The 13,956-nt window shown below is 38.0% G+C and overlaps 1 protein-coding gene across 1 annotated transcript in view; it reads right to left on the bottom strand.

Annotated features, from left to right (window-relative positions):
• Positions 1 to 1,604: 1,604 nt before the first annotated feature.
• LOC150089284 (lachesin-like) overlaps positions 1,605 to 13,956 on the bottom strand; it is a 19,963-nt gene continuing 7,611 nt past the window's right edge. The window contains exons 2-4 of the mRNA XM_090368465.1: positions 12,136 to 12,396; positions 8,244 to 8,543; positions 1,605 to 2,240 (exon numbers count right to left, since the gene is read on the bottom strand). Of these exons, the coding sequence (XP_090224591.1) occupies positions 2,029 to 2,240; positions 8,244 to 8,543; positions 12,136 to 12,396 (773 nt within the window). The 3' untranslated portion in view covers positions 1,605 to 2,028. The remainder of the gene's footprint in view (positions 2,241 to 8,243; positions 8,544 to 12,135; positions 12,397 to 13,956) is intronic.

The following is a 13,956-nucleotide window of genomic DNA, read 5'->3' as shown; positions in this document are numbered from 1 at the left end:
GTATCCTTCAAAATATCTTACAATTCTTCTTATCTGTGTAATAATCCCTCATACCTGTTCTACCTTGAACAGTTTGGACTGTAAATCTGAGATTAACCATCATCACCAGCTAGTTCTGCCCACTTTCAATGGGGTCCCCGATCCAAAGTGATGGAACTACTTAAATACCAATCACCATAAACAGCAGAAGGCTAACAACTTCCACCGATCTGATGACCAGACCATTTCATTTCATCGGGTAGAAAGAAACCAAATTTCTCTATGTATCCGACTCACCCCTGCACAATCCTTGAGATCAATCCCCAACGTTAGTGCCAAAATTACGTACACTTAAACTGAGCTTAAAGTTCACCTGCGAAGTCAGTACCAGCCATAAAATAAAATATCTAGTGAAGAGGATATGGATAAATTTTCAACTCAATCCGTATATAGATGCCGAATCGCAAAGCAAGTCCCCGCCGTTCTCAGTAAATGTAGGCATAGGAGCACGTGGTGAGAACACCAAATGTCTTTCTATGCTACCCTCCGATCCTAGTGATGATAATTCACATTGAAACAGTGCTCTCCAAAATAGTGTTGTAAAACCCCAGGGGCTTACATCTGGGTGAGTATGCGCTTGGCACACAGGGTCCTGAGCCGTCGGATATCATTATTCCTCTCTTTTTTGGCGATTCCTTTCTATTTTTCTCTCTCACAGGGTAACTTGGAAATTTTTTTGGCTGGTGCAGCATAAGCCTCAGGCTTCCTTGAACTATATGGATAATAATAATAATAATAATAAAAGTTCTCCACAGGCCGTAAAAGCTGTTGTCCGCCAAACTTAGTCTGCCATCTCCAATGCAACTGATGAACGTCTAAATGGTACCTGTTGTCAATAGTGGTACAAGCTATTATGTTAAAAACTAATAGTGACTGATTTAGGGACTGCAACGTTGGGTTTGAATTTCAAAGGAAAACGTCTCAGCTATGTTTTCGTATGTGCACCTGGTTGCCTCTGTCGAGAATTATCATTGTTCTACAGTGCCAACCGCGTTTCCGGAAAACTCAAAAAGAAAGAAAGGAAAGAATAAGAAACGGTTATGATATATCACCCTTATGCTGTCTCCCATGGTAATGGAAAAGATGCCCAATGCATATTTTTATCAAATTGTCTTCTACCTTCCATTTATTAATGAATTGTGTTCTAGTTGCCTTAAAATAACATTTAAAAGCTGCAAACCATGACCGTCGCTGAGTAGTCAGCAAACAATATAAAGTAAAATCCCATCTGACCATATTTGTCGTCCCACAATATAAACAGAAAAGTGATTTTTATTTAGTTAGTTACGTTGATGTGCCCACAGTAATATTCAGTTAAACTACCTAACGATCATAACTCTTGCCGTAACGAATATTTATTTATCTATTTTTATTAAAACTTGTTTCTTATCTTATTTTAACTTTTACCCGGTATGAAATTAAATGGAGTATAATAACAACGAAATAAAAAAAAACTATTGGCATCTCACCCTAATATAAACGCCTATTTAAGAACATTCTCTTAAATATATGAGTATATTAGTTAATCAGCTGATATCAAGCTTGAATTCGTTACCGTTATTTTTCAATGTGGCTTAATCAGAACGGACATCCCGAATGTGACTGGACTGAACTCCGTGTTCCGTGCGTTTCAGATAATGCACTAATCAACAGTAAAACTAAAATAACACGTGTGTTTTAAGGCTGTCATTCTATTTATGTCTACGTGCTTCTGAATAATGGCACTAGTATATACTTTTTTACGACAGGAGGTTTCCCCTCTTTCAGTGGGCACTTGGGTTTATTTCACACCAACCTGTGCCAGTTCTGGGATGAGTGAGGCAATCGGTGCAACACCTAACTGCCCTATTCATCTCCAAGTCCGAGAAGGACTATCATCTGTAGCGGCGGTCATTTCCTGTAAGGCACAGCGTTGTTGCTTAAACACCGCACACTTTCGAACATTTTCACCACGGACGAATAATTTCCGCTCCATCTAGGCGAACACGTTCAGTTGCTGACAAAGAACGGCTCCTCCCTCATCCCGACTTCCTCCGCTCTCTCCTCAGCGTAGCGAGACCTGTAGCCGAGCTTCACGATTATATAGAAAGAGATAAGGAGGGGTGGTAGCATCCCCACAATAAATCCGGAGACGTTAAATCTTCTCTCCGCTTGTGGATCTTGCTCGTGCACTCCGTTGCTGTGGAGCACGTTGTCAGGAGCTATAAAAGTAAATAAATCATTGCATACGTTAATAAAATAACAATGAGAAGTGGTTATTCTTAGCTTTTCAACTGTAAGTTAAGCACAGGATTTATTTTAATCTTTGTTTACAGCAACAGATATGGCTGAGAGGCATTCGAAAAGTAATTTCAAGTTTGACCCACAACGTACTTCGCTTCCAATCAGAGAAATAGTCCAATTGGAACTCAGGTTAGAAGTAGTTGACGATCTCTAGAAATGATTGGTTGCCTTCTGAGATTGCCACTCTACAAATATGAAAAACAACCTCATATACGCAGAAAATTAAAAACCTTTGAAGTATTTTTTATATATTTGTTTTCCAATTTGAATCTGCTTTGTTTGCTTACATTACACAGTTACCTCGTTCTTCCCCTCTCATTCATCATTTGATCAGATACTGAGGAAGCTTAAAAAGTTAAGTTAAAATTATTAATGCGGTGACCTACCAGTTTATTGGAGATACGGATATCTGAACGCCGGTTCAGATATCCGTCAGAGGCGAATTAAATAGATTACTAAATGCTGGACTAATGTATGAGACAGACAAGACTGTGGCAAGAGCTGTCATGCGGCTAAGCACTTAAAGGTGCGTAATGAGAAAGGCAGTCAACATTACGACTTTGCGAGTGACATTATTATAGATGTTCGTGCACTGGGGCATCGCTACGGGTAGTACAGATGTTCACCCATATCAGTGTCTAGGGTTTTCAATCGGTCGTTATTATCTGCAACAAGAAGATCACTTTAGGTCGGAAGATCCCAAGGCTGAGATTGCAGATGTCTGACCGCTGTGTATTCAGAATTCCTAAAGCAGCAGTCCAAATAATCACCAACCCTTCAACACCAGACTGCAGGAACAATTCCAGTAGCAGTGGGAGTCCCAGATAGGAGCTAAAGGGACTCTTGTCTCCCCCTTACGATCAAAATAATGTATTTTCACTGCTACATGATAATTGAAGCGTAAAGATTTCCCAGAACACTGATTTAACTCCCCTTTAATTGCTTTAGTCTCCCCCTTTATAAAATCCTTGGACCGCCACTGTCTACCAGCACAGCATATAGTAAAACGCAACTGCACGACAATCCACAAGCCTTTTATATGTGAGACGAATAGAGGAATCCGTCTGCACCGGCTTCATGGTCAGTGGAATACTGAAAAAATGTAATATGGGCGAACGGTTTACAGTGCACATTGTTTTCACACTGATGGACGTGTCAGCTTAAAGTCTGAGTACCCAGAATCATCTCTCCAGGTATTTGAAGCTTCTTGGTAGCTAATAGGCCACAAGAGAACAATAGAATACACAAACCTATATTACCTACATATCTGTCCCTTTTCCAGTGGTACTGTTCATAGAGATACGAGGTGGAGTTGAACTGGCGTTCTAGGAGCTGCCCTTTACAAAAAAAAAAACATGTCCACATGCTTAAAGTCTGAAATTTTACGGCCCACAGGTTGAGAATTTTTCAGGAATGTATGCAGAGCGCTCCAATATGCAGCAGCTGTCGCTGACCGACATAAATCTCACCGAGAATCTTTATTATTATTATTATTATTATTATTATTATCATTATCCGTTTATTTCTCTTTCGAGATACCCATAAGCAGCACGTGACTAGAGGGTGTGGTTACATCTGTGGGATCATCTGGAACGAGGCATCCAAGATAGGACTTAGAAACCAACGAATTTGCTGGATCTACAATTCATTCTGGACAGGAATGGAATGACGTTACCATGTACGCCTGTGTACACCTAATCTAACCCATACCACTCAGAACTGGCGCTGACATCGCCGTAAAAGTCAAAGCTACGTTCTAGTAGCCGAATGGTCATGGGCGAGGGTGCATAAGTATACGTGCCTTCAGTGACTGGAGTCCAAGCCCGTGACTGATAAATACGGTGCTGTTCCTTGTACTATCTCTAACATGTGAGCTCTTCTGACCGTGTGGTCGCCTCGGAGTATAAAACAGAAAATTTAGTAGAAATGTTTCCTAATATTTTGGTTTCATATGTCATTATGGTTTCATATGTCATCTAGACATTGCTTTCACCAGTGCACATCCAAAGTTATTAATGTTTATAAGAAAAGGACTTCATTAATCTTTTCCTTCTAGTGCAATACGCAGTAGAAGGAAAAGCTCTGAACAATTTGTTTTGAAGCCAAGTCAGCTATGATTGTAACCAAATATAACTTTTCATCTAAACATATAAGGAAATCGAGACACTTCTCAAAAATTAATGTACAAGGATATTTCCAATGCAAAATTCAGAATTCCCAAATAAATTTAGTAAAACATACTGGCTTTGTGAAATCATAACTGCATTAATAAATTCTCTGCAATAGCCCACATATGCAAGGCAAAATCGAGTTTTCTAGATGATCTTGTTATTGAAATACACACAAAGTACAAAGAAATCAAATAAATATATTTTATTACCTTCACATATTTCGGTTTAGACTGAATGGTGATCGTGAATCCCCATGCGACCCAAGATACGCTCAGTTGCTCTTGAGTTACGATTTAATTACAATGAGTGCCTACCTCCTTCATTGAACAGCATCCATTTATTTGCTTCACTTCCTTCAATTGCGTCCACAGTAGCGGGTTATTCTAGTCTAAAACTAAAATAACCGACTAGTAAATAACCACAAAGATGTCCCTTATTTTTCATTAAAATCTGAATTATCGATCTCTAGCCATGTGGCAACCTGAATTGAATTATTTCGTCAAATTTTCTGCTATGAATTTCTCTACATAAGTTTTTTCTTTTCTTTTTTTGGTATCTTTCTCACTTCGTGTAATTACAATGTCATGTTTCGTGCGAGAAATAGCACAGCTCTGCTTTCCCCCAATCCCTTGCCCTCCACTCTCGACAGCTCTAATAAATGAGTTAGGACTCTTTAATGGCATTTCTGTCGACTAAACCTCAGGTAAAGTAGATTCCGCCCTTTTTCCTCACAAGACCTGTTGGACGACAGAATTTATCTTAAAACGACAGCAGTGTTTCTAATTATAATGGATTTTGTTTGCCTAAATGAGCGCAAATCTAACTAGTGAATTCCGTTGCTGTGATAGAATAATTCTTGATTTTCCTGCACGATCATCGCTCACCACAAGTGGCAAATTTTGAAGAAATCGTCAGTCCCAAAAATAGACAAATCAGTAAGGCATTTCGATGTGATGTTAGGGCAGGGTCTTCAACCCACTCCTGTTTTCAGAGAATATTCAGTGATAACTGAAATCAATGCTGACCTCGGTGATTTCAGTTACCTTCTAGGGGAATGGAGGTGGTAGAAAATTACAAATAAATAATATTATACTTGGCTGAAGGATTGTTTATTCTGCAAAACTTGATCAACTATTTTAAGTAGTTTTACAGTATGGGAGGTGGACGTTACGTGAAAATTTTTTTATCTTTTCTTTCATAAATTTTAGACACATCACACAGCAATTTAGATGCCGGTTGAAAAGGTCAATGAAAAGTGCAAAAAGTGCAGTATTTCGGGCTCACTGTTTAATTCCATGGGTTAATGAAATAAACTGACTGATCGGAGTTGTTTGTATACAAGATAAGAGATCTTGTGGATTTTTAATACCGTCAAAGGGATAAAATGAGAAATCCTCTGCTCACTTTGTGGGTCATTGCCTTTCGCCCACAGTGATTTTAGCAATCATCCAAAACTGTTAGTCATTCCTGATAAATGTAATTGCTCTCAAACCGTATTCTGACACTGGTAAATGGTAATGTTGAAATAAATGGATTTTTAATACAAATTTAATAATGCGTGATCTACCCTTGGCCTAAATGAATGAACTTATTCTTAGTGGCAGACTTTGAGGAGTTCGTGGCAGCAACAGCTGAAATTTGGCATTTTAACTTCATTACAGTTTCCATCGCAGGAATCAAAGTGCGACTTTGATTCTGGTCCTAAACCAGCGTTCCGGATCGTCCCGAAGGTGATTTTGAGATTCATATCAGGTATATGGAATTTTCTGTCCAATTGTATTACCTGTTTTTCTTCTAATGTACGATGGAGCATTATGAGTTTTCGACATAAAAATTAGTGACAACACCCTCTCAGGTAACATGGCATGATGGTTTCGGTCTCTGTTCCTCCACGGAGTGGAAGGACAGCGGTCGTGTTTTGTAGAAGACCTGTGTTGATTTCAGTAAAGACAAGAATTTTGAGGGCGTTTTTTCACACCATGGTCGAATTGTCGGTCTTAGGCGAGAGTTTCGCGGTAACTCGTCTCTTTCCTGGAAACTCGGGTTTTCGTCTAGAAAAGAAGTCAAGCCAACCACAGAATACAAAATATACGCAGTTTACAAACGTGATCCATTGAAGTCTCATAGCTCTAACGCAAAACATGCTTCAGCATGAAGACCAAATTAACAACATACAGCAGGCAATGACACGCATTCGAACCACGAAAAATAGCTTCGTATCAGGATGCTTCTTCCCTAGAACTTCGTTGTTGGGACGATGCTTTGCGATAGGTGGCGTTCTCCGGGTTTTCTCCAAATCCGAACTAGACCGTCAGACATGAACCATCTTTAGAATTTCCATCCATTCTTCTAGGGTCCGAATATGATCAACAACCTACCACTCCAAACGTCTTGCGTTCGTTGGTGTTATTCGAGCGTGTAAGTTATAACTTTCCCATGAAAGCCATGCTCGTCCAACTACTTACGGATAGTGCATGCATTAATGGACAGGTCTTCTGACATCACGAACCATGATGTCAGGTTTTATAGAGCTTAGGAACCTCTTTCGTGTTGATGTTACCATCCTCTTCAGGGTGCGCTCTTCCCTCACCCGTCAATTCTCTTGTCCTAATTAGATGGTCGTGGCATAATTGTTGTATCACCCTAGGTTCCCACCTTTTCAGAACTTCAGAAAGTTCAAACTGTTTGCTGTATTAAGCACTAACAAATAAACTTTTCGCAACTCAAAGATGAGTTGCCTATTACTGATATCTCTGGTGTTTCTGTTTCCTTTCTGCGTGTTTCTTTTCTGCCTCCACTCTACTTACATCATTCGCTATCTTCCCAGGGGATACCTAAATATTTTAATAGAGTAATGTATTGTGAAATTCACTTTAAATTTAAATTAATGCAATGGAGTTCGCTTCCCAAGTTGATGATTGGATTTAATGCTGGTATATGAATTAGTTTGAGATAATTTTCTTGAAAAGGCAATATATGAATGGATTTAGCAACCAATTTTATAGTTAAACTCATAGCAACAGCATAAGTCTGATGCAACCAAGTGGTCAGTACGTTGGTATCCAGTAGTTTGTGCGTATGAGTTGACCATGGTTCGAAGGTCCTCATGGGTAGCACAGTTGGTAGATCGCTTCTCCTCACATCGGATGGAAAATATCTGAGTCCGAAGTGGCCGAGTTAGTTGGTCTCAGGCCAGTACAGCATGGTTTTTCCCTCGAGGAAATTCGGGTTTTTCATCCAGTAAACGGATAAATCGACTACAGAACACACGTAGTGTACAGACAAAATATATACGGCAATATGGCCTAAGTTGATGATGTGCCTAAAAGCCTGCAATAACATCAACCACAATTGATCGCTGAATACGATAATTTTCTACATTTCCTGACCCGATGCGATGCTATCTTCTCAGAGTATTAATAGAAAATCTCTTTATCTATTTAATATTAATTTTCAGATGATACGAGCTGCTGATTATTTTTACAATATTTTTAGCAAGTTGCATTTTAGGAATCCTGCTGTACTGAGTTACATCGATAGGTGTTGTTTCTTAATCAAAACTCACAAAAAGCGTTTAAATTAAATCCTAGATGCGATTTTTTTTCCTGTCGGCCTTAGTTTCTAAAAGCGACAGGTGAAAAAGCTTTAAGTATTTTGAAATATTTTCATTACTGCACGCTATTATTATTCTAATCTGGTTAATCAATATAAGATATGTAAACTCAGCAGTGATTGAAGTTAAGGACGTACCAACCAGTCGCAACATGGCACTGGACTGGCCATGCTTATTCTTTGCTTGGCAGGTGTAGTTTCCGAACGTGCTGTTATTGGCAGTTCCGTTATAAAGAGGCAGGACACGTAACACGGAGAGGGTGGTGCAGTTTTCTTGTTGCTCCGAAGTGATGTTATACAAGGGGCTCCCGATCAGAGCTACGTCTTCTTTGAACCACATTACAGAGGCTACGGGGATGGCCTCAATGAGACACTCAAGTACGCAGTCATCTGGCGTTCCTTTCACCTCGTTCTTTGGCACTGTGATCACCGGCGGAACTGTAAGTAAAAAATAAAGCCGTGAGAAAAGTTAGACAAGAATTATTGTAGCTGCTAAAATAAAAATCTTTGTCACCAAAACGACACCAAGTCATATTAAACTAGCGAGACCAATAAACAGGCAATCCTGAATTGAATTGTATTTTCTCATACCACTTTCATTCATTCCTATGTCATGCGAGTTTGTTAAATAAGCTGATATGATAATAATATCATGCATTTTAAATTTGAGTTATAGTGCACAGAGTTTTATATGGGCTTCTTCTTCTTCATTGCTTCTTCGAAGTCCAAGATCTATAGCTGAGGAATTTCTTGTGTACAATAGGCTCAAAAATACTGAATGACTCCGCTGAGACAGAGATAGGGCTGTTGACGGGTAAAGATTGAGAGACATTGCCCAGTTTTCCAGGCCGCTGCATATTACAATGATCGATCTTTATTTTCTGTTTCTTACCATAATTCCAAACAAGATATATTGTTAAACCTGCTGTACTTATTGACTTACACATTTATAAACACATAAACAAACGGGGCCGGACGTTATTCAGTCAATTGAAAAAGTCGGTCAAAGCGTAGAATCATAAAAAGTTTATTTTATTTTTATTATTATTTGGTTTTTTATTTTATCGTATTATTTTATTTTGAATTATATTTTCCCTTAAAACGTCTACATATACATAAAATCAGTAATTTGCATCTGTTTAGCTTTCAAGACCTGTATTCGCGTCTTCTGTATTTTCCAAAATTGGACGCAAAAAATTTCCCCTATATCGTCTCTTTAAACATTATAGAACTGCCTTGATCCATAAGCTAGATCGAAGATGGTACTTTTGGTGGTGGTACAAAGATGGATTTTATGTTCCCTTCTTTACGTTCCTCACAACTGGAATGAGAAGAAGCGTTATCCAGGAGAGAGAAGTGTGTGTGTGTGTGTTTGGTGAATTGGCTGTAGTGGGCTTACCTCAACCATAGGGCTTGTTAAGAAATAGTTCAGAGTGAAAGAAGAGTCTTTTCAGATACTTTTACAGCTATTGTATTTTCAGGTCTTTTCAGAAGAATGTTTTCAGGTTTATTAATTAAAATAAAAGTATTTTAATTTAATAGTGATATTCTATACGCAATTAAAACTTGAATTACGAACAAGTACACTTCCAAGCTTCGTAGTGCTATAATCAGTCTTAATGCTCACAGCAGAACTAACCATACCTTCACAACGAGTTGCACTAGTATTGCACTGCTCTCATATAAATAGGACCTTCGAAAGATTAATCTCCTATTTATTATATAAACGTAGACAGCGTAAAAGCAAGAAAAAATTGAAATGCGAACAAAAGTATAATTCCAGGCTTCGTGTTTTTAATGCAATAATCTTTATTCTCACAACAGAAAAATAAATTACCTTCACAAGAGGCCCCTGCTTGGACTACATTTCACGAAGTACCAGTGGTTCTCGCGCGCAATAACTCTTGGTAAACGGCAAAAATAATTTCAAAAACCATGCCATGATAAAATTTGGCCGTGTTTAGGAGAGTACAGAAAAATGCAGATTATTATTATCTTCAGCCTGCGCAGGCTAGTTATTTTCAAGAGGAATCTCTCAGGTGTAGCGCCAACACTGGAAGAGCGTCAAAGTGGGAGGATCGGTTAATCTGGCGAGAGTATGTATCTAAGAAGGTTTGAGACAATATTAATTATCGAAACTGGAGCATAGCATTGTATGCTGATTATTCCGGTAGGATCAATAGAGTAACAGAATTATTCTTATTAATAAGTGAATTGTATGTTTATTGTCTGTTTATTTGCTATTAATAACGCATACACAATAGTGATGACCGCTAGTTTACCAATATGTAGAAATTCAGCACAAAATAAGAAATTAACTTTGATGTATAATAGTCAGTAATATGCGACTATTCACAGCTTGAACAAAACATAATAAAATATGCATAATAACCAAAACATTAAGACTCAAATACTCTTGACTAAACTTACTTGAAACAGAATAGGTCAACAGCAGAACATACAGAAATTTTTTTTTATTTTTACACATTCATCTTTCTGAACGGATTTCTGGGAATAAAAATGTCAGCCATGTGAACGTCGATTACTTTCATATCATGAAATAGCAGACTCGTAAACAATAATTCTTTCTCAGAAAAGGGAAGGAGAACGTGTACTGAAGACGAGAATTTGTACAAGGAACGAGAATCGGAAGAGCAGGAGAATTAATAAAATTGTGAATTAAATTATAAATAAAACAACAAGACTGAATATTACCTACCAAAATGAATTGCACCAATTCTTTTGTAATCTCAGCGAATTGACGTGCCTTGAATTATTCGTCTCCTTGACACAAGGAGACGAATAATTTGATTTGAATACTTTCGAATAGGTCCGAAAGATTATTTCTGGGAGAGAAAGATGAAAAAAATGGTACAGTAATCAAGAACAGGTAAAATCAGTTGCTTAAAAGGACAATAACAGCTGTAGAACAGCAATCTCACTATTGAAAGCCCAAGTAGTGCGTTTAATATGACTAAAAAACCTAAAAGATTTGAGAACAAGGTTATTTTATGAGCTGATAGGTAAAGATCGTGTGGCATGGTAACACCAGGATCTCTGAAGTAATCAACATACAGTACATGTCTTGCACTTAATTGCATTTAAAGATATGTCGTTTTCAATGAGCCAATTGTATTATTATTATATATCTATTTCTTCTCGTAATGGATTTTCCTCATCCCGCGATGGTACTGGTACCAGGTGCGAGGGATGGTTGTTATGTTGGGTTACTATTATTGGTCGAGGAACTCTACAGTTGTTCTGGATCGTAGCTTTCTGGCATTCCATGTAGGTGTTCTCTATGAAGCCCATTGCTGCTGTGTCCTTATGCAATGTACTGCTCTTTGGCATCATGCCGGTGGTTGACACGATCATTTGAGATGATCGTTACTTGTTCCATATATCACATTTATTTGATTTCCTGTGTTAGTTCTGTGTACTTCCTGATTATTATTAATAGTAGTAGTAATAATAATATTAGTCGTATTAAGCAACTAAAGGAGTTATTTGCACTCTTATATGGGTTAGTTCTATTATGGCTGTAGAAGTGTATATTTACAAATCGATTTGCATCTTTTGTGGGCTAGAAGAAGAAAAATGGAATAACGGATAAAGAAATCGCAAATGCCCATATAAGGCCAACTACAGCCCTGAGTAAAAATACCTTTAAAAGGCTTCCTAAATAAATAAAAAACAAAACATAATATCAATAAATCATTGCTCTTTAATGCCATTAGTAACTGAACGTATACTTACAACAATAATCACGAATATCAGTAATACAGTACTTCTTGGTGACTAGTATGAAATATGACGTGCACTCCCATATATCATTAAGGATCAAAATTAAGGAGAAATTTCATGAGAAAAACATCTTACCACAAGTATCTTTTACTCTACTTAGAACTATAAATGTTTTAAATCCTTTGCACTGTTATTAAGCGAAAAGAGAATTGTATTAAAGTTTGCGATCTCACTACTTCGCAGAACAGAAAAGTATCACAGTAAGGTAATTACCAACGGTACATACACTCTACGACCAGGTTGATGTCCCTCCTTACGGTTCCATCGTTATCGCTGCTGGCCTCGCAAGAGTAGGTGCCCCTGTCATGCCGCTGAATGTTCTGAATTACCAGGCGCTCTCCAGGAAAGACGACGGTATCCCTTCTCCTCCTCCATGACACCACTGGCGGAGGACTGCCGGTGACGTTGCAGAAAAACTGAACTCTGCCTCCTTGACAGGTGATGACCTCGTAGGCTGACAGTTTCCAGCTCAAGATTACGGGCGGGTCTGGAAATCATGAAAAGTGTCACCATAAGTACAGTATCGGAAGAAAGAATGAATTATGGGAGAAATTCGTCTTCTCCTTCGTGTGTATTTAATACTGAAAATATCTTACATCGAGTTTTCCGCGGCCCTTACCATTATCTTTATAAAATAGGCCAAAATGATGTTCCATCTTTTTTGTCTCTGACGTGAAAGTTGCCTTTCCAAATTACGTATTACTCTGTGGTTGTGGGTTAGTTAAACGTGGTCCTCTCTATAAAACTTGGTATAATTAATACGGAATGTCTCCACTATCATATAGATATATTTCTTCACACAAAACATCTTCGCAAGTTATTAATTGGCCGAGTTATGATATCCACTACGTAATACTGGAATTATTGGCCCAAGGTTCTTTTATAGATTATATAATGTTTATGAAATGATACACGGGCATACAGCAGGATAACTCGAATTTAAATTGCAAAATTTTATTGTGATTACGCATGGCAGTATCAGAGAAAAATATGTCCTGGATGGAATTTTCTACGCAATTGACATCTATAAACAATGATGTTCCCTTAAGATCTAGTGCTTTAACAAAACGAAATTCTAAAGAAAATGGCTGTATAGTGTGATCAACTGTAGTGCCAAACATTTGGTTCAGTAAACATTTCTTAGGTAAATATTTGGTTCTTTAACAATTATTGGGTAAACAATTCTAATAAATAGTTGCTGTTTCAGTTTCCTCTTGAAAATTGAAATGGCAACAGTTTCCATCAACTAAATCAGAATTATAAAGTAATTGATGATTTATAGATGAATTATAAAGTAATTGATACTTAATTGCATACACGGTTTAAACTTCAATTCTGAAATTTATTTAAAAATTAAAGCCGAGAGATTTCTGTTACACTTAATGTGTAAATAATTGTGACAATGACCTCAGTTAGAACTCGACTTTGAGGTCAGTTATCAAGACTAAAATGGTCTTGGGCAGGATACATAGCTCGAAGACATGATGACAGATGGACTAAGAAAATAACTGAATGGTTCCCAAAAGGAGCTAGAAGAAAACCTGGGAGACAACGACGGAGATGGATAGATAATATTCGAGAGTTCGTGGGTAGTAAATGGATGGTCATTGCACAAAACAGAAGGAACTGGAAAGTTGCTGGAGAAGCCTTCATCCTGCAGTGGATTGAAAATGGCTGATGAGCAAGTCTTGAAAAAAGGATCCCCAGTGTCTTGTGAAGCTAGTCTCTAACTTGGTGGCCCAGATCAGTCTAACCTAGGGCACCAAGGTTATAATTATCTAACGTGACCTCACACAAATCATTTAAAGGTGTGAAGTCGACTGATCGTGATGGTCATTGTACGCGACCAATCTGACCAATTCGTTCCGACCATCGGTTATTCTGCATATTTTAAAAGACAAACATCACAGGAAATGTTGGGCCATGCACTGTACTGTCGCACTTTATCCATATCCTTTGCCGATTTTCAAGGGTGACTTCCAATGGTTCCCACAGATTTCCCCTCAGAAAATGTAGGTATTCCATTCTTGAAAGCCTTGCTGAGTAA

Source organism: Mastigoproctus giganteus, chromosome 2 (genome assembly GCF_048544385.1).
Source record: "Mastigoproctus giganteus isolate SK-2022 chromosome 2, ASM4854438v1, whole genome shotgun sequence".
In the NCBI taxonomy this organism is placed as follows: Eukaryota; Metazoa; Arthropoda; class Arachnida; order Uropygi; family Thelyphonidae; genus Mastigoproctus; species Mastigoproctus giganteus.
The sequence above is the reverse complement of the archived record's forward strand: the minus strand, read 5'-3'. Positions and strand labels throughout refer to the sequence as shown.